The sequence below is a fragment of the Megascapheus bottae genome, chromosome 1 (genome assembly GCF_031878675.1).
Source record: "Megascapheus bottae isolate mThoBot1 chromosome 1, mThoBot2.hap1, whole genome shotgun sequence".
In the NCBI taxonomy this organism is placed as follows: Eukaryota; Metazoa; Chordata; class Mammalia; order Rodentia; family Geomyidae; genus Megascapheus; species Megascapheus bottae.
The window spans coordinates 59,683,446-59,707,724 of NC_143509.1; the positions used below are offsets into that span (position 1 = coordinate 59,683,446).

At 41.5% G+C, this 24,279-nt stretch overlaps 1 protein-coding gene across 2 annotated transcripts in view; it reads left to right on the top strand.

Moving 5' to 3' along the window:
- The first annotated feature begins 5,381 nt into the window (after positions 1–5,381).
- Tmem39a (transmembrane protein 39A) overlaps positions 5,382–24,279 on the top strand; it is a 29,660-nt gene continuing 10,762 nt past the window's right edge. The window contains exons 1-5 of one of the 2 annotated variants that reach the window (XM_090345831.1): positions 5,382–5,656; positions 6,757–6,943; positions 11,639–11,861; positions 15,084–15,167; positions 22,736–22,890. In XM_090345831.1, coding sequence (XP_090201957.1) covers positions 6,831–6,943; positions 11,639–11,861; positions 15,084–15,167; positions 22,736–22,890 — 575 coding nt within the window. In that variant the 5' untranslated portion in view covers positions 5,382–5,656; positions 6,757–6,830. The remainder of the gene's footprint in view (positions 5,657–6,756; positions 6,944–11,638; positions 11,862–15,083; positions 15,168–22,735; positions 22,891–24,279) is intronic. The other variant, XM_090345842.1, reaches the window with a different exon arrangement.

The window sequence follows — 24,279 nt, forward strand, 5'->3', positions numbered from 1 at the left end:
AGCTGTGCTCTGATTGGTTGCCCCTATGCAAATGAAGTGCAGGGCAACCAATCAAGCAGCGAAGTCCTGCTGAGTCACTGTGGATCAGTAATTCTAAAATTACATGCTCAATTTGGTCTGTCTCCTGCATCTCCTCCCACCAAGTAAGATTTAGAGAAACTAGGAAGGATGGAGGCTGGACATTCTATTCTCCACAACTGAGGTTTATTTTTTTTAATTGTTAAGAGTTTATTTCCTTTTGGACCATGCTGTCCCTTCTAATTTTCCCCTTCTGTCCCTACCCACAAGTTGTTTCTTTTCCTTTTTTTTTTTTTTTTTTTTTGCTTGTCCTGGGACTAAACTCAGAGTCTGGGCACTGTCCTTGGACAGTTGTTTTTTTTTTTCTTTTTTGCTCAAGGCTAGAGCCCTGTCACTTGAGCCACAGTGCCATTTCTGGCATTTTCTGTGTATGTGGTACGGAGGAATTGAACTCAGGGCTTCACTCACTCTACCACTAGGCCAAACTCCTGGCCAAGTTGTTTATTAACATCCTGTCTAGTGAGTACCACTGCTGCATTGGTTTACCCTTTCTCCCTCCATTTTGGCTCCTCCCAAATGACATAAATGCACAAACAAGGCAAAAAGAAAAGAATACAAAAACACAACAAAGAAAAACCCTATTGTAACCATTTCCTGGAGTTCATTTCAATAAATATAATTTTGTAACAATTCACATAGGCATTGTACCTTTGTGTTCTTCTCTAAGACTATCCTTTGGTCACACGGTATGTAAATGCCTAGAGGCCTATATAATTTTTCATGTCTCCATGCATTTTAGATCTTGGCTTACCTTGCTTAATCTGATTTGTTTTAGGTCCATGCATTCTCATGCAAATGACATAATTTTATTCTTTCTAATGGCTGTGTAAGACTGCATTGTGTATAGGGGCCACATTTTTGGTAACCACTCATCTATTGTAGGGCATCTGTGCTGTTTCCACAACTCAGCTATTGTGAATAGCATAGTAGCAAACATGAATGTGCAAGTATCTTTACGGTATCCTGGCTTGTGATATTTTGGATAAATGCCCAGGAGTGCTGTGGCTAGGTCATAGTGAAGATCTAGGTTCAATTTTTTGAGGAACCTCCAACCGGCTTTCCAGAGTTGTACTAATTTACATTTCCACCTACAGATCAACATTATTGTTGTTTGAATTCACAGTGTTGGCCAATCTAACTGGGATGAAATGGAATTTGAGTTGTTTTGATTTGCATTTCCTTTGTGGCCAGGGATGAGGAGCATTTCCTTATGTGTTTCTTTGCCCTTCTTACCTCTTCCTCTGAGAAGTCTCTCCTTTGTTCCTTTGTCCATTAAGTGATTGGTTTATTAGATTCGGGATGGGTTAGTTTCTTGAATTCTTCCTTGTACATTTCAGATGGGCTTTTTGGGAAACAATCTTGTATTATCCAATTATCCAGTATTACTTTATTAGCTTGCCAACCGCAACACAATTCACTGCAAATTGTTCTCCAGTTAAAGAATCTACCAAACTTTTAAACTTTGAAACTAAATCTACCTTTTCATAACCTATAATGATGAGACTATGCTCTGGAGATGAAGTAACTATTTCATGGGAATCAGATCACTCCCCTAGAGTGAAGACAATGATTTCTGATGCCTAGGGAAAGTGACATCATTCTGGTTTGGGTTTGGTTTGTTGTACTCTATTCCAGGAACTCAACCCAAAACAGAACATATTGAACATCACTAATGTGATTTGCATCACATTTCTGTTACAAAAGGACCTGTGCCATACATACTATTTGCAATCCCTTGTTGTCTATTAACATGCACAGTGATCCTGAAATCAGATTTTTAGATGCCAGGCTCAAACTTCTGGGATTCTACATATCAGGTCATTTGCTCCTATATGGCAAATAAAGAGACTTGGTGAAGGGCATGGAAAGGAGGGCATAAAGGATATATAATTCTTAAATAGCCCCAGTCACATATGTTCTGGTGTTGAGAGGGAAAAGCAGACAGACTGGCAGCTCATTATTGTCTCAGAACTGGTTATGTAGGGCCTTGATCATTTTTTCAGTTCTAATTCTTCCAGGGCTGCAGAGAAATTGTTGCTGTCATTACTTGAGGTATTGCTAACTCTACTGACTCTACTGCTAAACTTGGTTTCTTTTTTTTCTTTTTTATTGATATCCCGGCTTGAAGTCAGAGCTTCTTGCTCTTTTATTTTTTTGTGGGTCATGGGGCTTGACCTCTGGGCTTGGGCACTGTCCCTCAGCTCTTCAGCTGAAGACTACTGCCCTACCCTTGGGCCACTGCCCCACTTCCCATTTTCTTGAAGTTAATTGGAGATGAGTCTCAGGGCTTTGTAGTGCCTCAGCTGGCTTTGAACCTTGATCCTCAGATCTCAGCCTCCTGAGTAGCTAAGATTACAGACCTGAGCCACTGTGCCCGGCCCATAGTGGTTTTTATTATCAGCCATTCAGTTGTTACTAGAATTTGAGGTTTCTACCACTGAAAACTAAGACACAAAAGATGGTGGAGGAGCATAAACATGAGTATGCAATGCTGGCCTTGAAAAAAGAAAAGAAGAAGACTTCTCTTACAATCTCTGAATGTTCATGGAATGGGAAGGTTGTTATGGCAGACAAAGGGTAATCGTATGACAACTGTCAGGAAAATCCCACTGAACATGGGAACTTTGCTCACCAGATGCTATCTTCTTTCCCACTTGCTAAAGTCCTCCTGGAGGGCTATGTGCATTTTCTTTTCGTTTTCCAAAGTTTGTCAGTCATGGGGCTCTTGGACTCAGGGATTGGGTGCTGTCTCTGAGTTTTTTGCTTTAGCGCTCTACCACTTTGAACTACAATTCCACTTCCATTTTTTTTTTTTTTGGTAGTTTATTGGAGATAGGAGTCTCACAAACTTTTCTGTGTGGGCTGCCTTCGAATCATGATCTTCAGATCTCAGCCTTGTGAATAGTTAGGATTACAGATGTTTGCCACCCTGCCTAGTGCATTTGCTTTTTATATAAACCAGTTTATGAGACAAGGGGCATTTATAAAGGTGGAAAGGGAGGATCTTATGAATGGGACTGGGAGAAAGATCAGGAGAGGTGACCAAAATCTAGTGTCTCTGCCATAATTTCTTCTAATTCTCCAAAATAATCAAGTCCAGAAGTTTGTTGTTCTGGACATATTTCTTTAATTTCATATTTACGGCATGAACATGATTTCCACTTGTATTGTTATACCCTCGACATACACACTGTCATTCTTTATTTCTCTGAGATGTGGGGTAATGTTCTGTTTGGTGCTGAGTGTAGGGTAGAGCTAAGGATTTGGGAATGGAAGGTCCTCACTGGATGAGATATGTGCAGGCAAATCAGAAATCCAACAATGGAATTTGAAACCCTCCAGGAAGTTAACTGAAACTGAAGGAAGGACTTCTCTTTAGCAAAAAGAATTATGAAGGGATGGTGGGTGGTGAGGGGGGAGCACAGTCCAGTTCCTGTTACAATTCTGGCTACTCCAGATAAGAGTTTTTCATTTTGCTTTTTGGGTCATGGGGCTAGAACTCAGCCTGGGCACTGTCCCTGAGCTCTTCAGCTCAAGGCCACTACCCTACTCCTGCACCTGCGTGTTGTTCCTGTGCTCTTCAGCTCCAGTATACCACCCTAACCTTGAGCCAAGCCCCACTGCCCATTCTCTAGAGGTTAACTGGAGATAAGACGCAGGTCCTTTTGTACCCCAGAACCTTGATCCTCAGATCTCAGCCTTCAGAGTAGCTAGGATTACAGGCAAGAGCCACCTCGCCCAGCCAGATGAGATAGGTATGTATACATATACATATATATAGTCCTGGGCCCTGAATGCAGTGCCTGGGCACTGTCCTTGGGCTTTCTCAAGGCTAGAGCTCTACCACTTCAGCCACAGCACCATTTCTGGCTTTTTTCTATGTATGTGGTACTGAGGAATTGAACCCAGGTCTTTGTGCATGCTAGGCAAGCACTCTACCACTAGGCTAAACTCCCAGCCCCAGGTGAGGTTGTTATTTAATTTTATTTTTTGTGGGTCATGGGGCTTGAACTTGGCTTAGGCGCTGTACCTGAGCTCTTCAGCTTAAGGCTACCAACCTACTCCTGGGCCTGGCTTTTTGGCTCAAGGCTTCAGCCCTACCCTAGAACCAAGCCCCACTTCTCGTTTTCTAGAGGTTAATTGGAGTTAAGAGCCTCAGGTCCTTTTGTGCCTGGGTTGGCTCTGAACCTTGATCCTCAGATTTCAGCTTCCTGAGTAGCTAGGATTACAGGCTTTTGCCACGGCGCCCAGCCAGATGAGGTATTTTTAATGTTCGTGAACGTCTCTTAATTTCAATGTCCCCTGTAAATTAGAAATCCTGCTAGTAGCTACCGCTGTATGAGATTTGTTTCTCCTCGAAAGTGTTGATCTCACATGGTAGGCAAAGTGCTCCATCATTGAACTCTTGTCACCAGACTGACTTATGAAATTTAAATGTGTAAAGTTGCCAGGCCAGCATCTGAAAGAACAACAAACCATAAGCATTACCCAAACTAGATACGAGGTTATTTCTCTGTATGTCTTTTTGTGCCGGGACGGGTGCTTGAATTCAAGGCCTAGGTCTTGTTCCTTAACCTTTTTACTCAAAGGTAGTGCTCTATCACTTGAGCTATAGCTGAGCTATAGCTCCACTTCAGTATATATATATATATATATATATATATATATACATATATATATATATATACATATATATATATATATATTTTATTTTTCTTCTTGTTTGTGCCTAACTAAAAGTAAGCGCCTCACAGACATTTTCCGCCCCGCTGGCCTCGAACCACAATCTTCGGACCTCGGCCTCCTGCGTGGCCGGGAGCGCGGGCGCGAGCACCGGCGCCCCGTAGGCCTTCTCTCTTCCCCGGGCATCGGTGTGGCCTGTTACTTAACAATACAGTAGACGGCAGGCTGAGACTCGACTTCATGACTGGTCTTCCTTATTTAGCAGTGACGTGATGTGACCTCGGGTGATGTCTGCCGATCCTCCTTCACCTGTGTGAAACCGGGGCGGCGACAGGTTGTACCAGGACATTGGGGAAAAGTCCTCAAAGAACCCTAAGAAAAGAGAGCTGAGCTGACCGCAGCAGGGGAAGAAAAGCGTCGAGGCCTTAGGTGCCCAGGAAGGCGGGGCCAGCCTTTGCAGAAGCGGACGAGCCCCATTGCGCAGGCGCACTCCACTGCGCAGGCGCAGTCCCGAGCTTTCAGCGAGCGGGTCGGCTAGGCAGAGGAACTTGTAAGTTCCGAGGGCCGACGCGGGCTCGGTGACGTCATCTCCGTGCGCTGCCACGTCTGCTCAGCTCCCGGGTAATGGAGGCGGAGGATGGGTGCTGAGTGGGCCGGTTCTGCTTCCAGGGTTAGCTTCGATTGTGGTGGTCACTCAGGTTCTGGGACTTGGCGGACTAAAGCTTGGCCATCTTTTCTCGGTCCTTCTAGGCAGGCGCAGCCTGCGTACGAGCAGCTGGACTGGAGCGCTTTCAAGAGGGAGAGAAAGTTCTTGTGCGTGGGGTCCATTCTGAAAAGCCGCCGCCGCCGCCGTCCCCACAGGGATCCCGCCCCCTCGGCCGGGCCTCCTCCATGCGTGAGTATTACCTAGTGCCGGGGCCTCCGGGGGTCCCCAGCCGGGCCTGCGCGGTGAGGGCCGCTTTGTCGTCCCTTCTCAGGGACCAGTCCAGTGAAGTGCTTGGTCCCTCGCCATCCACCTCCCCCCTTATGTCCTCCCCATCTCCTCTCCTCCGTCCTCCCCATCTCCCCCCACCTCCGTCCCAATATTTTTGCCTCTTTCCTCTTTGCTCGTGATAATTAAGCAAGAACCAGAAGTTCCTCCATTGAACGGTTGGATTGCTTTGTCTCACCTGACGTTGGTTGGTCTGCTGCCAAGGCTGATAACGAATGGGAAATTTTGGATCGGACTGTTGTAAGGATTTAAAAAAACAAACAAAAAAAAACAGTTTTTTTTTTTCTCAGCGCATGATTCTTCAGTTGTGTGTGTGTGTTTGTTTAGGAAACATTTGATGCCTTATTGCTGGAACCACGTTTTGTCCTCCCCCCCCCAAAAAAAAAAAACTTGAGGAAAAATATTTTCTTTTAGGAGATCTTTCTCAGTAATTTTTGAATGACTTTTACATCAATTTTGCCGGAGTGGACACAGTAAAAAGGAGATTATTACTTGAACGGTTTTGCTTCATTTTGGTCGGTCCTGACAAATGCCTCTCTAGAAAGTGGGACACCTCTTTTTGTTGGTGCTTTGTTTTATTTAATTCTTGTTGTAGAAACAAACTCAGAGGATAAGTGAAGTCCGCGCAGATAATATGCTACCCACGCAATCCATTGATAACAAACATTAACCTTTCCACTGGAAAAAGCCTGTCAAGTTGTGGTGTTTCTTGACAACTTCTACCTAAATATAGTATGTTTCATATGATAAAAGCCAAATGAATATGATAAAAGCCAAATGAACGACACATATTGTGATTTTCCTAACACTGAGCAGAGCTTAAATTGGAATTGAGACTTCTGACCCATTAGCATCTAAGTAATCTTTTATTAGAACAAAGTAGGTAATAGACACTGGATCGTTTGTTAGAAAATCTGGTTTTACAAGGTCTGCTTACTCAGTTTTTCTGGTGGTTTGTTACAATGCCTATTTAAAAATAGTTAACTGATATTTGTTTAATTTAGGGTTGAAACAGATTGGCAACCATTAACCTGGGTTGCAGCTACAAGTGGCACTGGAAGCAGATTGGTTCCTGGACATGCCCGGTGGAAGGAGGGGCCCCAGCCGGCAGCAGCTAAGCCGTTCAGCTTTACCTTCTTTACAGACATTGGTTGGTGGGGGCTGTGGCAATGGAACAGGCTTGAGAAACAGGTAAAGAACAAAGAAGACTATGCATGATATGTAATGTCCTGTGATCAGTAAGACTGACATTCAAAGGTTTGCTTATCAAAACTAATTATTTACACTGAAGTTGAAATTCTACCCTGAAAGACTGAAAATTCGGGAAAAGTACTGGTGGCTAACTCCAATAATCCTAGCTATGCAGGTGGCTGAGATTTGAGGCTCAAAGCCAGACTAGACTGGTGCTTATCACCAGTTAAACAGCAAAAAGCTGGTTGGAGGTTTGGCTCATGTAATAGAGCACCAGCAATGAACTAAAAAGCCAAGTGAGAATATGAAGTCCTGAATTGAAGCCTTAGTACAAAGATAAAGTAGGGGGTCTCACAAAGTGAAAACAGTCTGCATCTTAATGGCTAATAATCCAGATTTTAATTATGACCACATTAGGGCCATCTTGTAGCCCTTTTGTTTTTATTTTTTTCTCTTGTTATCTTTTTAGATAAGATCTGGAGTTTTTTTGTACGTGTGTGTGGGTCCTGGGGCTTGAACTGGCCTGGGTACTGTCCCTGAGCTCCTCAGCTCAAGTCTACCACCCTACCTTTGAGCCAAGCTCCACTTCCCATTTTCTAGAGGTTAACTGGAGATAAGAGTCTCAGGTCCTTTTGTGCCCAGGCTGGCTTTGAACCTTGATGCTTAGATATCCTCCTGAGTAGCTAGGATTACAGGTGAGAGCCACCACACCTGGTAAGATCCAGAGTTTTTGTCTGAGGTCTCCTCAGACCTGCCTGTTTATATCCTCCATCATAGCTGGAATTTCAGGCATGTGACCACATGGCTAGTTTGCTCATCACTTCCTTCCCAGTGTTTTTGCCTCTCACTTTTTGTTCCCCTTTGCTTGTTAATTAAGAACCAGAAGTTAAGGAATATGTGGTGGCTTTGGGAGTATGAGAAGAGTTAAATTGTCAGCCAACCTGAAGTTCTTTATTAATTTTGCTTTTGTGTGTGTGTGTGTGTGTGTGTGTGTGTGTGTGTGTGTGTGTATGTATGTATATATATAGACCGTTCTAGGACTTATTTATTTATTTTTGGCTAGCGTACGGCTTGAACTCAGGGTCTAAACACCGTCCTGGGCTTTCCTCAAGGCTTAGTGCTTTACCACTTGAGCCACAGCACCACTTTTGGCTTTTCTATGTATGTGATACTGAGGAATCAAACCTGGGTCTTTGAGCACGCTAGGCTAGCAGTCTACCACTAGGCTATACTCTGGACCCCCAGTTCTCAAGGCCTGTGCACTGTTTGTTAGCTTTCTCACTCAAGATGCTTTATTGAGCATCTTGAAGTATGAGTCATAACAGATTTTCCTGCTCTGGCTAGATTCTATCTACAATTCTCAGTTCTCAGCTTCCTGATTAGCTAGGATACAGACATAAGTCACTGATAATTATTATTTTTTTTAAAGATAGGATCTCAGTGTTCAGCTGAGTCTAGTCTTTTTTTTTTTTTTTAATCAGTCATGGGGCTTGAACTCTGGGCCTGGGTGTCCTTGAGCTCTTCAGCTCAAGGCTATCACCCTACTCCTTGAACCACAGAGCCACTTCCAGTTTTCTAGTGGTCAATTGGAGATAAGAGTCTTACGGACGTTAGTGTCTGGGCTGGTTCTGAACTGAGAGTCTCACATTTCAGCTTCCTGAGTAGCTAGGATTATAGATATGAGTCACTGATACCTAACTATTCCTAACTTGTAAGAGTTTTTAAGGGGAGAGACTAGGTTTTGACTAGAATTTTATGCTTGCTTAACTATTGAGCTATACCCTAGTCCACAATGTTATTTGTAATTTTATCCAGGGTAACTTGCATCATCATCAGGTTTGATCATATATCAATGCAGAGGTGCCTTTTACCTGGATAATTTTTGCCAGTTTTTCTTCTTGAACAGGGATTTTCTCTTATATTAATTTAATATTCAGAGCTTCATTTCTTTGGTTTGCTCTCTTCATTGGCCCTCTCCACTCCAACTTATATCTGTCCCCAAGTACATTTTTCTTTGTTGACGGAGGGGAGGGGCAGGGGGGCAGTGCTTGAACTCAGGGCCTGTGTGCTGTCCCTGAGCTTTTGTGCTCAAAGCTAGCATTCAATTACTTGAGTCACAGCTCTACTTCTGGCTTTTTGGTGTCAATTGGAGATGAAGGTCTCACAGATTTTTCTTCCTGAGCTGGCTTTGAACTGCAAATATTAGCCTCTCAAATATTAGCTAGGATTATAGGCATAAGCCACTGGCACTTGGCATGATTCTGTTGTTGTTGTTGTTATTGTTATTGTTGTTTAAACATATATTAATTGTACAAAGGGTTTTCACCATGTTAATTCATATCTATATGTTATAATTTAGTCAGATTAAACTTATTTGTTGATCTCTTTTCTACTCCCCATATCTTTGTTGTTTAATCTTTCTGTGAGTTTGTTATGCCATCCTTCACACAGAGATATCATGTATATTATATTTTGTCTTCTGCCTTAATGTTAATAGCCAAAGCTGTATACCATATCATGAGCATGTTTTGAGTATCGTTTTTGGAAACCAGCATTCATTGATGCCATTAATAGGTAGAAGTGTAACTCTAAATCATGTCAGCTTAGCATGCGTTTTCCTTTTATATTTTGACTGAAGAAGAATATGAATTTTTACTTTGTTTAGGTTAGAAGCTCTTGGTAACATTTTTCAAAATACTTTAGTTCAGCATCATGATTAACTAGGAATAGGTTGGCTGCTGAACTTAGTTATTTATTTTTTGCCAGTCCTGGGTTTGAGCTCTACCACTTGAGCCTCAGCACCATTTTCGGCTTTTTTCTATGTATGTGGTACCAAGGAATAGAACCTGGGTCTTCGTGCATGCTAGGCAAGCATTTTACTACTAGGCCAAACTCCCAGCCCAAACTTAATTTTTTGTATCCAACTTATAGTATCGTTAACAAGTGAAATTTGTGTTCCTATTAGTTGAACAAGTTACTATAAATGCCACCCAATAGAAATGTCAGAAGATGATAAGACTAATACTGTTCCTTCTCTTCAGTCTTTAAAAGTATCAAAACCAAGCATCAGGCCCAGGAGTTTAGCACTAATGGTAGAGTGCTTGCCTAGTACGCATGAAGACCTGGGTTCAATTCCTTGGGATACCACATACATAGAAAAAGCCAGAGTGGCTCTGTGACTCAAGGGTGGTAGCCTTGAGCTGAAGAGCACAAGGATAGTGCCCAGGCCCAGAGTTCAAGTCCCACAATCAACACAAAAAAAAGATACATACATTTGGGCTGGGAGTTTGGCCCAGTGGTAATGTGCTTGCCTAGCATGCACGAAGACCCAGGTTCGATTCCTTGGTACCACATACATAAAAAAAAAAGCCAGAAGTGGTGCTATGGCTCAAGTAGTAGAGCTCTAGTCTTGAGAAAAACCCAAGGACAGTGCTCAGACCCTGAGTTCAAAGCCCAAGACTGGCAACAAATAACTGGCAACATATACACTAGAGCTGACTTTTCTGAGTTCATTGCAAATATATACCTTTTTTTTAAATTGTAATTAGTAAAAGGGTTACATGATATTTGCCAGATAGAAGGTGCATTAATTCACATACATTGATACCCTTTCACGTGTCTTGGTACCCGTTTCCCTCCCCCCCCAAGCAAATATATACCTTTACATTGAGAAAGCAGCAGACCAATATAGTCATGAAAAAGAGGTCCTTTATGACATAAATAAAAATACAAAGATTATAATTTCTGTATTCTTGTTCTTCTTTCCAAGCTCATTAATAGGTCAGAAATAGCTTTACTCTCTGATGTGATAACAGGGGGATAAGAAAATTTCTTTTTTTTTTTTGCCAGTCATGGGCTTGAGCTCAGGGCTTGAGCACTGTCCTTGGATTTTCTCAAGGCTAGAGCTCTACCACTTGAGCCTCAGCACCACTTCCGGCTTTTTGCTATGTATGTGGGGTACCGAGGAATTGAACCGGGTCTTCGTGCATGCTAGGCAAGCACTCTACCACTAGGCCAAACTCCCGGTCCCAAGAAAATTTCTTACTGTTAATATGCCTACTATTGTTCACACAAGGAACTGAGACTTGGTTTCTTTTTTTTTTTTTTTTTTTTTGCCATTCCTGGGGCTTGAACTCAGTGCCTGAGCACTGTCCTTGGACTTTATCAAGACTAGAGCTCTACCACTTGAGTCACAACACCACTTCTGACTTTTTCTATGTATGTGGCACCGAGGAATCAAACAAACCCAGGTCTTTGTGCATGCTAGGCAAGCACTCTACCACTGGGCCAAATTCCGGCCTCATAATCCAGTTTTTTAGAGAGTGATTGGGTATGAAGAAACAGGAAAAACCTTTGCCAAGATTTTTAACATAGGCAGTTAATTAGCAAGGTAGATCATGAGCGTGGGTCAGAACTATAGTAAGAAGAATGCAGATGTCCAGTGGGGAGATAGATTAGCACAAGTCTAAAACCCCACAGTGAATTCTGTGAAGAGACTTTTAGTCTTCATAATGCAGGAAACACTGGGAGTCATGACTACATCTTAGATCACGTAGGGTGTGTAGAGGGAGAAAAGAAGAGGAATCTTGGGGAAGGATACTTCCTGGGTGGGTGGAGGTGGCAGGGCTTTGTGTGCTGTATGACACTGAGGCTGTCATATCACCACTTGGGATAACTGTGGTTTTTTTCTTTCAGGAATGGTAGCACTATTGGCCTTCCAGTCCCACCTATCACAGCCTTAATCACTCCAGGTCCTGTTCGCCATTGCCAAATTCCTGATTTGCCTGTGGATGGGAGCCTGCTCTTTGAATTTCTTTTCTTCATCTACCTGTTGGTTGCTCTGTTCATTCAATACATCAACATCTATAAAACTGTCTGGTGGTATCCTTACAATCATCCTGCATCTTGTACTTCACTGGTAAGTCTTCATAGGTCTGTAAGTTCTTTGTTAGTAGGCAAGAAACTGAAAAAAATCTATGCGTAAGAATAAAACTTCATGATGATTTTGTTTGAGGAAATAAAAATATAAATGAGAATTCAGAGAACATTTCATTTATGATAACATCTCAGAATGGTTTGGTATTTAGCCTTCTTTAAACTATGTTTAGACTTTCTGCCACTTGAGCCACAGATCCACTTACAGGTTTTTTTGGTTAATTGGGTGAGTCTCAGGTTGGCTTCTACCCATGATCCTCAGGTCTCAGCCTCCTGAGTAGGTAGGATTACCGGCATGAGCCCTCAGTGCTGGGCTTTCTTCTTTTATGAGATAGAATTTTACCATGTAGTCCAGGCTGGTCTTGAATTTGAAGCCCTCTGACCCCTGTGTCATTGGGCTCAGTGTGAACTTTATTATTTTAGTTGTCAAGATAACAGATACACCCAAAATTATGCAATGTTTCTAACATAAAAGTCTGAGACAATTGATTACTGATAGGAATTCTTCCATGTGGCCAACCTTAGGATTCAGGTGAATGAAGATTTCCATCTTCTACCATGTGGCTTTCCAAGTGGGAAAGAAGAATGAGCAAAGGGAAATAAAAAGGTCTTGCATGCCAGGTCTATGGTTTTCAAACTTTAGAGAGTTTAGAAAATATAGTTCTTCTTTAGGTAAATGAAGTGTTAACATGGACACGATTCAGTTATATTAAAAAAAAAGGCTATGAAGTCTGGCTGTCTGCTGTGGTAGATTTTCTCTGATGTCTTTCTCTTCTGTACTCTGTTAGGTGATTAGGTATGCATGTTTTTGGCAGTGGTGGGTTTGGATGAGTGAATAGTAAGGTAAAGGAAAACTGGACGTGGCGCTGTGGCTCAAGGGGTAGGAGGGACAGCACTCAGGGCCAGAGTTCAAACCCCAAGATCGACAAAAAAAAAAAGTAGGGGCTCATTCCTATAATCCTAGCTACTCAGGAGACTGAGATCTGAGGATCAAGGTTCAAAGCCAGCCCAGACATAAAAGGACCTGACTCTTATCTCCAATTAATGGGAAGTAGGGTACTTAGCTCAAGGATAAGATGGTAGCCTTGAGCTGAAGAGCACAGGAACAGTGCCCAGGCTGAGTTCAAGCCCCATGACCCACCAATAAAAAAAAAAGTAGGGGCTGGAAGTGTAGCCTAGTGGTAGACCGCTCGCTTAGCATGCAGGAAGCCCTGGTTTGATTTCCTTGGTACCATATGCACAGAAAGCTGAAGTGGCGCTGTGGCTTAAGTGGCAGGCTGCTATACTTGAGCAAAACAAGTCCAAAGACATTACCTAGGTCCTGTGTTCAAAGACCAGGACTGGGAAAAACAAAACAAAACAAAACAGTAATCTTTTCTTATCTGAAAATAATCTCCATGAGTCTGTTTTTGAGTGGAGAATTACATATATTATGACGTATCTATATGACATGACATATCTATGTATATGTGTGTGTATATAGAGAGGGGGAGGTCATCTATCTGTGGCCAGATTTTCTAGGGACAGGTGGGAAAGGTTAATTGTTCCCAAGAAACATGTCAGAATCCCTGCCACTTTTTTCCCTCATAGACGTGGCAGAAACTAAGCTAGAAGAGCAGGAACATTGGCTGTCATCTTCACCACTAGTATCCAGAAGAATACCTGGCATATTTGGGGTGCTAGGTACCTTTTCCCTGGGACGCATACTCAGGGTGTGGGCACAGTCTGTGATTTTTTTTCTCTCTCAAGTCTATAGCTTTACCACTTGAGCCGTAGTTCCACTTCGGGCTTTCTGCTAACTAGCAAAAAGATGAATTGGAGATGATTGGAGATGAATCTCACAGGCTGGCTTTGAACCTTGATTTCTAGATCTCAGCCTCCCGGGTAGTCAGGATTACAGCCATGAGCCACCAGTGCCTGGCAATATTTATTCAATTAATAGAGAAATTCAACTTTTTTACTTTGAAAAGGCATTGTAGAAACCTGCCATCAAAATGAATAGCCCAGGGTTGTTGGTTCCTAGGATATTGTTATATACTTCATTTTGCTTATTAGCACAGTTATACAGGCAGAATTAGAAGAAACTGTAGATGTCATCTATTTATTCGAGAGGAGAACATATAAGATGTTTCTTTTTTTCTTTTGGTGATACTAGTCTTAGCTCAGGCACTTGAGCCATACCTTCAGCACACTTAATCTTAAGTGAGAAAAAGTGAATATAAATGATGTGTCATTAGGAGTTTTTGTTTTTTTTTTTGTTTTGCCGGTCCTGCGGCTTGAACTCAGTGCTTGAACTCAGGTTCTGAGCACTGTGCTTGGGTTTTCTCAAGATTAGCACCCTACCACTTGAGCCACAGCACCACTTCTGGCTTTTTTCTGTGTGTGTGGTACTGAGGAATCAAATCTGGGTTTTTGTGTATACTAAGCAAGCACTCTACCACTAGGCCAAACTCCCAGCCCCCAAAAGGAGTGTTTTTTTGTTTGTTTGTTTTTGTTGGTCAGTCATGGAGCTTGGACTCTGGGCCTGGGCATTGTCCCTGAGTTCTTCAACTTAAGGCTACTACCCTCCCCCTTGAGTCTCAGCCCCACTTCCTGTTTTCTAGTGGTTAATTGGAGATTAGAGTTTGACGTTCTTTAGTTCCTGGGCTGACTTTGTACCTCAATCCTCAGATCTCAGCATCCTGAGTAGCTAGGATTACAGTGTGAGCCACCGCGCCTGGCCCAAATAGGAGTTTTATAGATGCTCTTATAGACTAAGTTTGAATGAAAAGTTCACAACAGTAATTCCAATAACCATGCATCCATTAAATGAGACACATTATACGTATGTCAGTTTAGATGAATTGTTCTTATAATTCCAGTTAACTCCCAGCTGTAAACTTTTCCTTTTAGTGTGGCAAAGTTTCACAAAAGGAGGAAAATATATTCTGTATAGTTTGAAATGATACTTAAAAAGTAAGTTTGTCTTGAAAGGACAATTAAAAGGTGAGCAGTCTTTTCTGAAGCTCTCATGTTCCATGGTCTGTAAGGGTGAAGTGATTGCAGTTATTCTTACTATCATGTGTTAATGGCACAAAGGGGTTTCATGATCTGTCCATTGTGAAAGAAGGTCTTTTCCGGGGTGAACCTCTGTCCATATACTAGTTCCAGCTAGGTGGGGACACATGGTATTTCTTTCTGAAGCAGTTCTTTGTTTCTCTTATAGAATTTTCATCTCATTGATTATCACCTGGCAGCATTCATCACAGTGATGCTTGCGAGGAGGCTTGTATGGGCCCTCATCTCCGAGGTATAACAGCTCATTTACTATGTTCTGTCACTTGGAGCTACACTGACTTGCTAGCATGGGTTCACACTGAACATGTGAAATGTCCAAATATAATTTAAATAAAACTGTAAGTTGACTTCTTTATTAACCCCTGTGTGAGTTGTGCCAATACATTTAAGAAAGGGTTTCCTGCAGTATATTGAAAATTAAAATGTGAAATAACTCAGAACTATTAGAAATAGCATTGTAGGTTAGGTTCTTGTTTTCAACTCCTAGACCTTTTTTTTGTACAATTTTTACTTTAAACAATTTGAGTTAAAAAAAAAAACAAAACAGGATGCATTTCAGGTAGCTCCAAGAGTTATCTACACATTTGGTTGAATCTAAAACATTGTTTCAGGTAATATTCACTTGAAATAGTTTATAAACCATTTGTAAAATTTACTAATAAGAAACCATTGCTTAACTTCATTAAAACTTGTAATTTTAGTGAGGAACTGGTAGCTCATGCTTGTAATCCTAACTACTCTGGAGGCTGAGAATCAGGAGATAATAGTTTGAAGCTACTTTGGACAGAAAAAAAGTCTATGCAATTCCCTCCCCAAAATAACCAGCAAAAAGCTAGGCTGGGAACACAGTTTAAGCTCAAACCCTAGTACCGATTGTATAAAACACTTAGAACTTTTAAAAGGTAATGCTAAAATTTGCATAGGATTAAGTTGAAAATTAGTACATGGATAATCAGGTAAAAGAGGAAAGAATAAGATCCTTGAATTTGTCATGGTGGGGGTGTGCAGAGAGGAAGGGGGTTAATATTGAAATTTGAGGCCAAGGCCTGAAAGTTGCCAGACTTGTGCTCTGCTACTTGAGCCTAGCTCCCAACCTCCTCCCACCTTTTTTTGTCCTCAGCCTTTTTTAACTTTGGTTACTATCAGGTAGAATCTCACATTTTGCCCAAGGCTGACCTCAGATGATAGTACTTTCTAGGGCCCCGTGCATAGCTGACTTTATAGTTATGAATTACTATGGTTGGCTTATTGGTTGAGATGAGATCTTGCTGGGTCTGGCCTTGAAACTTGATCCTTTTGATCTCTACCTCTTGAGTAGCCTGAAGTATAGGCTCATGCCTGGCCTTAAACATCTTTTAAAAATTAAGTTATTGGGCTGGGAGTTTGGCTTAGTGGTAGGCCATTCACGAAGACCAAGGTTCATTTCCTCGGTACCACACACATAGAAAAAAGCCAGAAGTGGTGCTGAGGCTCAGGTGGTAGCGCTCTAGCCTTGAGAAAGTCCAAGGACAGCCCACAGCGCTCGCCCTGAGCTCAAGCCCAGGACTGGCAAAATAAATAAATAAAAAAAAAATTAAGTTATTGAGAGTTGATTATTGATATCATTTTTGTGTATTTATAAACTCTGGTGAGGGAGAAAAATATACTTTCATAAAATTTTATCTTCTAATCCATAATTACAGATAAAAGATACTAGAGTGGCTAATAGTTTTAATCTTGGAACTTAAATTCCAGTGTAAAATTTTAAATGAATAGTTGATGTAATCACAACTGAGTCAGTTTTTCAATTTTAGAATATACACAATCTGTGAAAGCTCTGTAATTTTCAGGAACTAGATTTCTGTAAGCACAGAGTAATTGAAAATGAGAAGTCGTGATCTAAAGCCACTTGAATGATATGAAACAATGGTAGTAAGAATTCTTCTCACAGTGGAAAAGGCTGTAATCTTTCCTATAGGTTTGGTATTTAGGATTTAAATGAAGACAATAGTGCTCACTTTTGGGTATATTGAAAAAAATGGTAGAGGAACTTGAAGTTTTTTGCATTTCTTCAAATAGGCAGGGGAAAACTAGAAGCTCTTTATTACTTTGTCTTACTAACTTCCTAATAGCCTTCGTGCAGTCATAATTGGAGAGCACATTACTGTTTTCAAAGAAGCTGTGATTTTCCTAGGAACAGAATATTTAAGCTAAATTGAAATGGACTTGTGTTTGTGTGTGCATATATATGTATGTGTGTGTGTCCATTATATCAGGGCTTAAATTCAGGATTTTGTGCTTTTGCTGGGCTTGCTTGCTCTTACCTAGAGCTTTTATCATTTGAGCCACTCCTTTTGTTGGTTTTGAGCCAGCCTTTTGCTGGTTGAGAGTCTTGCAATTTTTTTTGCCTAGACTTGAAACTTCTTTGCTTCAGTTTTAGCCTTCTAAATATCTAGGATTATAGATGTGAACTGCTGACACCTGACTACATTTAAACTGATTTTTTAAATAGAGACTAGAATCTGTACCTCCATCATCAGTAAGGGAATGTTAAATAATTGCTATATATCTATATATCTCCATAATGGGTTATATATTATGGGATAGTATACAGCTATTGAAAAGATCAGAGAGTGCTTATGTGTTGACCTCCCAAGTGCTACATGAAGAAAACAGCATGCTTTTTTTTTTTTTTTTCGGGGGTGGGTCATGGGGTTTTCTTGCTGTCCCTGAGCTCTTCAGCTTAAGGCTACCACCCTACCCTTGAGCCAAGCCATAGTTTCTCCATTTTCTAGAGGTTAACTGGAGATAAGAGTCACATGTCCTTTTGTGCCTGGGCTGGCTTTGAACCTTGGTCCTCAGATCTCAGCCTCCTAAGTAGCTAGGATTACAGGCGTGAGCCACCACGCAGCTCAATATGCTTTCTAAAATAGTGTGTAAATTAAGGCAGATAGAGGGAACAAAATGTATCTGTTTATATATAAATAAGCTGTCTCCAAGGGGAGATAGAGACTAGTAACAGACTGCCCACTGGTTGCTGGGGGACAAGACCAGCAAAAGGGAACCTTACTACTCCATAAACACTGTAAATATTTTCTAGTTTGAATTATGGCATTGTATGAGGTTCTCAAGGACAAAGAGCTGCATTGTTATTTTAGTTAGAGGGCTAGGATGTAGCTCAGTAACAAAGTGCTTGCCTAGCAAGTACAATATTCTGGGTTTGATTCCCAGTACCAAAAAAAAGTTAGATAAATCCATCATGAGTCATTTTTTCCTTCCATCAAAATATTTGCCTTTTTTTTTTCTCTTATCACAACAAGGATTCCTGAGAATTACTGTCCATTTAGGTAGACTATGTTTATTCATCTCCAGGCTTATACTACTATTTTAATTGCTTCCAATAGTAAAAAGAAATTCAGCTATTCTTTGGTCAACTTGAAACAAATGGGTTCTTTCCCTTTGTGGCCAGGCATGTGGTGCTTGCCTTTAATCATAGCACTTAGGAGGCTGAGGCAGAAGGCTCACAATTTCCAAGTAGTCCTGAGCTACTCTTTCTGCTTATTAAAAAACAAACACAAAAAAACTTTCAAAAATTGGGTAACTTAAAGCAGAAAGTTAAAAATTGCTTTCCTCTTAATCTTTATAGTAATATAAAGGTTCTTACATATATTCTGATGTATTAGGGGCTATCTGTACTTTCACATAACATAGTATCATGCATAGTTTTCTACTCCTCACCTGACTAGCATTTGCTTATCCTTTAGGTCTCAGCTGAATATCACTCATCTATCCCCTCCCTGTACTAGATTTTAAACTCAGGGCTTTGTGCTTGCTTGGCTTGTCAGGTCATCTGGTTCACTACTACTAAAGCCATGCCCCAAGCCCAGCCTTTGCTGATTATTTTGGAAAGGGAGTCTCCTGGTCTCATGGGCTTTTCTGCCTACACTGGTTTTGAACTTCAATTCTAAGACACTGCAGCCTGAATAGCTTGGCTTAAAGACATTGCCCACTGACACCTGCCTTTAAAAAACAACAAAAACCCACTTCCTAAAGGAAACATCTAGTTTAACATCTTCTAGTACATTATACTTTTTTGGGGAGGGTGGGGTATAGGGCTTGAACTTGGCCTGGGCACTGTCCCTGTGCTCTTCAGCTCAAAGCTACCACCTTACCCTTGAGCCTATCCCCACTTCCCATTTTCTAAAAGTTAATTGGAGATAAGAGTCTCAGGTCCTTTTGTGCTCAGCCTGGCTTTGAACCTTGATCCTCAGATCTCAGTCTCCTGAGTAGCTAGGATTACAGGTGTGAGCCACTGCGCCTGGTTTGGTACATTATATTTTTCCTATAACATTAACCACAGTTGGGCTGGGAGTTTGGCCTAGTGGTAGAGTGCTTGCCTAGCATGCACGAAGACCCGGGTTCGATTCCTCGGTACCACATACATAGCAAAAAGCTAGGAGTGTTGCTGAGGCTCAAGTGGTAGAGCTCTAGCCTTGAGAAAGTCCAAGGACAGTGCTCAGGCCCTGAGCTCAAGCCTCATGACTGGCAAAAAAAAAAACCATTAACCACACTTGTAAAAGTGATTGTGGAATTCTCGCTCCCTCCCACCCCCACCCCCATCTCACTGCTTTGAACTCAGAGCCTCATGCTTTCAGCTTTTTTACACTTTCTCACTCACAGCTGATATTCTGTCATTTGAACTACATGTCCAGTAAGCTTTTCAGAGATATGTTACTGGATTTGTCTGCCCAGGCTGGCTCCAAACCTTGGTCTCATATCTCAGCCTCCTAAGTAGCTAAGATTAATCTGGCAAATATCATGTAACCCTTTTACTAAGTAGCTAAGATTATAGATGAAGTCACTGGAGTTTGGCACATTCTTAAACTTGGTTTAATATTTCCGTTTCTCCCCCCCCCCCCCCCCCCCCCCCCCCCGTCGGTCATGGGGCTTGAACTCTGGGCCTGGGTGTTGTCCGTGAGCTCTTAAGCTCAAGGCTACCACCCTACCCCTGGAGGCACAGTACCACTTCCAGTTTTCTGGTAGTTAATTGATAAGAAGAGTCTCACAGACTTTAGTGCCGCGCCCAGGCTGGTACTGGCTTTGAACCAAGATCCTCAGATTTCAGTCTCCTGAGTAGCTAGGATTACAGGCATGAGCCACTGCACCTGGCTTGTCCAGGGTTTTTTTTTTTGTTTTGTTTTGTTTTTGCCCTGGTAGCATAAGGCAGAGCAGCCATTCTTATTTCTAACCCTGAACTTCTGAAGACCAGGGCATTAAGGTACACCAGCATTGAGCATGTTAGGCAGTGATATGGAGCCATTTGCCCTGCTTTAGCTAAATATAGCTTGCCCCTTCTCCATAGTTGCAGTCTTGAGCCTTCATACATCTATCAATACACATCACCTCTAATGTAATCCAGAATTGCTGTAAGCACAGATGTATGAGAGTGGATGCTTCCTGAGTTAACATAGTAGCATACTGTTCCATGAGAAACTTTTTAAAAGTAGTACACCTTAATGTTGAAAGAGCTAGTAAATACAGCAAGTGCATACTCTTGTAAGTTCACTAGTTGTTTACTGTCTTTTTTTTTTTTTTAGTATAATGTGCTGCACACAGTTATCTGTGCTGCACTTTAACAAAACTAAAGTTCAGACTTTTGGTTTACATTGGCTTCCATAAACATGTAGGCAAGGCTGTCTACTATGACATGGCAGCTATGATAGTACTAGGCCATTGGATTCTTTTTTCTTTATCTTTTCTCTCCTTCCTTCCTTCCTTCCTTCCTTCCTTCCTTCCTTCCTTCCTTCCTTCCTTCCTTTCTTTTTGTTGTTGTTGTTTTGGTTGGTCGTGAGGCTTGAACTCTGGGCCTGGGCATTGTCCCTGAGCTTCTTACCTCAAGGCTAGTACTCTACCACTTGAGCCACAGTGCCATTTCCAGTTTTCTGGTGGTTAATTAGAGATGAGTCTCACGGACTTTCATATCCGGGCTGGCTCTGAACTGTGATCCTCAGATCTGAGCTTCAAGAGTAGCTAGAATTATAGGCATGAAACACCGGCATCTGGCAGGATTTTCTTTTCACTGTCTTAATGAGGCAACAAGAAGTCTATTTCCTCCCTCCCTCTCTCCCTCTTTCCTCTCCCCTTCTCTTTTCTCTCTCCCCCTCTCTCTCTCCTCCCCAGTCCTGGGGCTTGAACTCAGGGGCATGAGCACTGTCCTTGGACTTTCTCAAGGCTAGAGCTCTACCACTTGAGACACAGTACCACTTGCAGCTTTTTTTTTTTTTCTATGTATGTGGTACCAAGAAATTGAACCTGGGTCTTGTGCATGCTAGGCAAGCACTCTACCAGTAGGTCAAATTTTGCCTCCCCCCCCTTTTTTGAGATAGGATGTTACTATATTGCTCAATCTGGCCCCCAATTTCTGGGCTCATAAGATCTTCCCATGTCATCCTCTCAAGTAGCTGGAATCACATAGGCACGTGCTTGAGCACCCAGATCTCCCTGTAATTTTGTAGGACTGTCAGCATATCCACAGTTCACTATCTGAAATGTCACATAGAGCATTACAGTAGTATATGTTGTATGTATTCCAAATGCTGTATTGTGCGCTCCACAATGTAGAAATGGTTTCAGGTGAGACTTGATAAGCATTCTTACGTGTACTGGTGACTCCAGATCTTTTTAGCCCTCTCTGGCCCTAACACTGCTGTTGTAGAGGTATCTGCATTGTGCAAAGGCTTTCTTTCCTACAGCATGTTGGAAAATCAGCAGCTCAAAGCTTCAAGTTTGACTAGTTTTTTTTTTACTCTATGCACACAGTTTTAAAGACATGATCTTAAAGACTATTTGAACAGCAATGATTGAATTGAAAGTGCTTTGTATTATTTCTTTGTGTGCAGATCTTTATTTATGTAGGGCTTTGTCAAAGAATATGTGGTTATTTTGTGAACTTTATTAAGCATTAACTCAGCATATAGTTCAGAGGTGAGGACTCAAAGGAAAATAGAAATAAAGTTGTTGCTCCTGAGATTCTTTGAGTGTGGTAGCAAGAAACATATATAAGTTGATAGCACTCTTTTATGTACATTGAAAATCACAGGGAGACTGTTAAAGTATACATTCCTTGACTCCAAATTTTATTCCCTACTTCTGGGCAAGAAAGTTGAGATTTATGTTTAATCAGCAACCAGATGGTTCTAATGATTAGTGTGGGCCATGTTTTGAGAAACCCTAGTGTAAACAAATTGAAAGTAATCTTAAGAATTGAAAGGTGTGTATGAAGAAAAAAGAAATGACTTAACTGCCTAGAGAGGTCTGGATTTTCAAACATTAGGAAGATAAAGGAGTTGAGCAGTCCCTTCTTCTAGTCCCTGCCTTCCCTTCTGTTTTGTTTTGTTTTGTTTGCCAGTCCTGGGGCTTGAACTCAGGGACTTGGCAGTATCCTTGGGCTTTCTCAAGGCTAGAGCTCTACCACTTGAGCCACAGCACCATTTCTGGCTTTTTTCTATGTATGTGGTACCGAGAAATTGAACCCGGGTCTCTGTGCATGCTATGCAAGCACTCTACCACTAGGCTAAACTTCCAGTCCCCTGGGCTCCCCTTCTGCGTCACTTCTCATATTTCTCTCCCTGTCTCTTCAATAGCCCAAGATGACCTCAGACTCCCAGGTGCTAGAATTACATTATGCATAGCCATATCAGCACTTGCCAGTATTTTAGGCAGTGTAGCTTCTGGTAAACCTACTAAGCCCTTATTTGAGTCAAATTTCTTTTGAATAAAATCATTTACAAAATGTTCCTTTTGGTGCTTCCAAACTTTCAGGCCACTAAGGCAGGTGCAGCTTCTATGGTTCACTACATGGTTCTGATATCGGCTCGCTTGGTGCTACTTACTTTGTGTGGATGGGTGCTTTGTTGGACCCTCGTCAATCTCTTTCGAAGTCATTCGGTCCTCAATCTCCTCTTCCTTGGCTATCCGTGAGTACTCCAGTTTTACATTCTATTAGTAGAATTTGTTTGGGTCATGCAAATTATACTATAAATAAGAGGAAGATAAAATGCTTCAAATATAAATTAAGAGTTCAGGAAATTAGAACAATAGTGTGTTTATAACTTGCTCTTTAAACTGTCTGCCTAAACTAAGACTGACCTAAGAAAACAGGCTACATGGCTATGCTATCAATAAGAATATTTTAGTCAGCTCTGTTCACCAAGGAAAGATCTCTAAGAGGTTTACTATCCTCAAAATGGTTCACAGTGTTCTCATTTTAATTTAGATATATAAAGAAGCTTGTTTGTCTTTGGAGGTTCTCCACACCCTACACAACAAAATATGCATGTCATTTAAACAAATTATAGGTTTAAATATATTTAAGGCAGAGTCTTGTAAAGTCTAACTTTTATATAAACTTTAAAAACTAAATTGATTTCCCCCCCCTCTTTCTGCCCCTTATTTCTATCCATCTCTGTTTTCCTTTGTTATTTCCCCTTAGTTTTCAAATAGGAAAGTTAGTAGTCTTTACCTGTGTGGCCTCTAAACCTACCTTGAATCGGCCACTGCTTTCCCTGTTCCTATGTTACATTCTAAACCTCTGTCTGACCATGGGCTAGTATATTCTTACTCCCATTGGTTCCTTTTCATTATAGCTAGAATGATTGTCAAAATGCAAAATTTAATTGCGTTACTGGCAGCCTACCTTCTTTGACCATATTGGGATTTGATGCTTGCTAGGCATCGGAGCAATACTAGGGTTTGAATTCAGGGACTCATCACTCACTGGTGCTTTACCAGTTCACCTACATCTCCAGCTCTATTCATGCTTCTGACTTGCTTCCTGCCCATGCATGCAACTGAACCTTGAACCAGCTACTCCAAGCTCTCTGTTGTTGCTGGGATATCAGGCACATACCACTTCTTCCAGCTTCCCTCTCTGGACATGGAGTCCCCTGGGCTGGCTTGGAATTGGGACCTGTCTAGACTCAGCTTTCCATGTAGCTAGGAAAGAAGGCATGTGCCACTATATCCATGAATGTGAACAGATTTTATGTTCTTTTTCATCCTGGTTGGCCTTAAACCAAGGTCTTCCCATTATAAATTTCCCAAGTAGCTAAGATTAAAGGTGTAAGCCACTGGAGTCCAAATGCTTTAGTTATTTTGTTTTTCAGATAAGGTCCTGCAGTTGTTCTTTGGGGCTGGCATTGGATTGCAGTTCTCTTATATTTCCCACAAAGCTGTGATTACAGTCATGAACCACTATATTTTAGTTTGTTTGTTGCAATGGGGTGAGGGGGGAACCTCACTAACTTTTTGCATAGGCTGGCCTCCAACCATAATCCTCATTTCTGCTTCCCAATTAGAGATGTTAC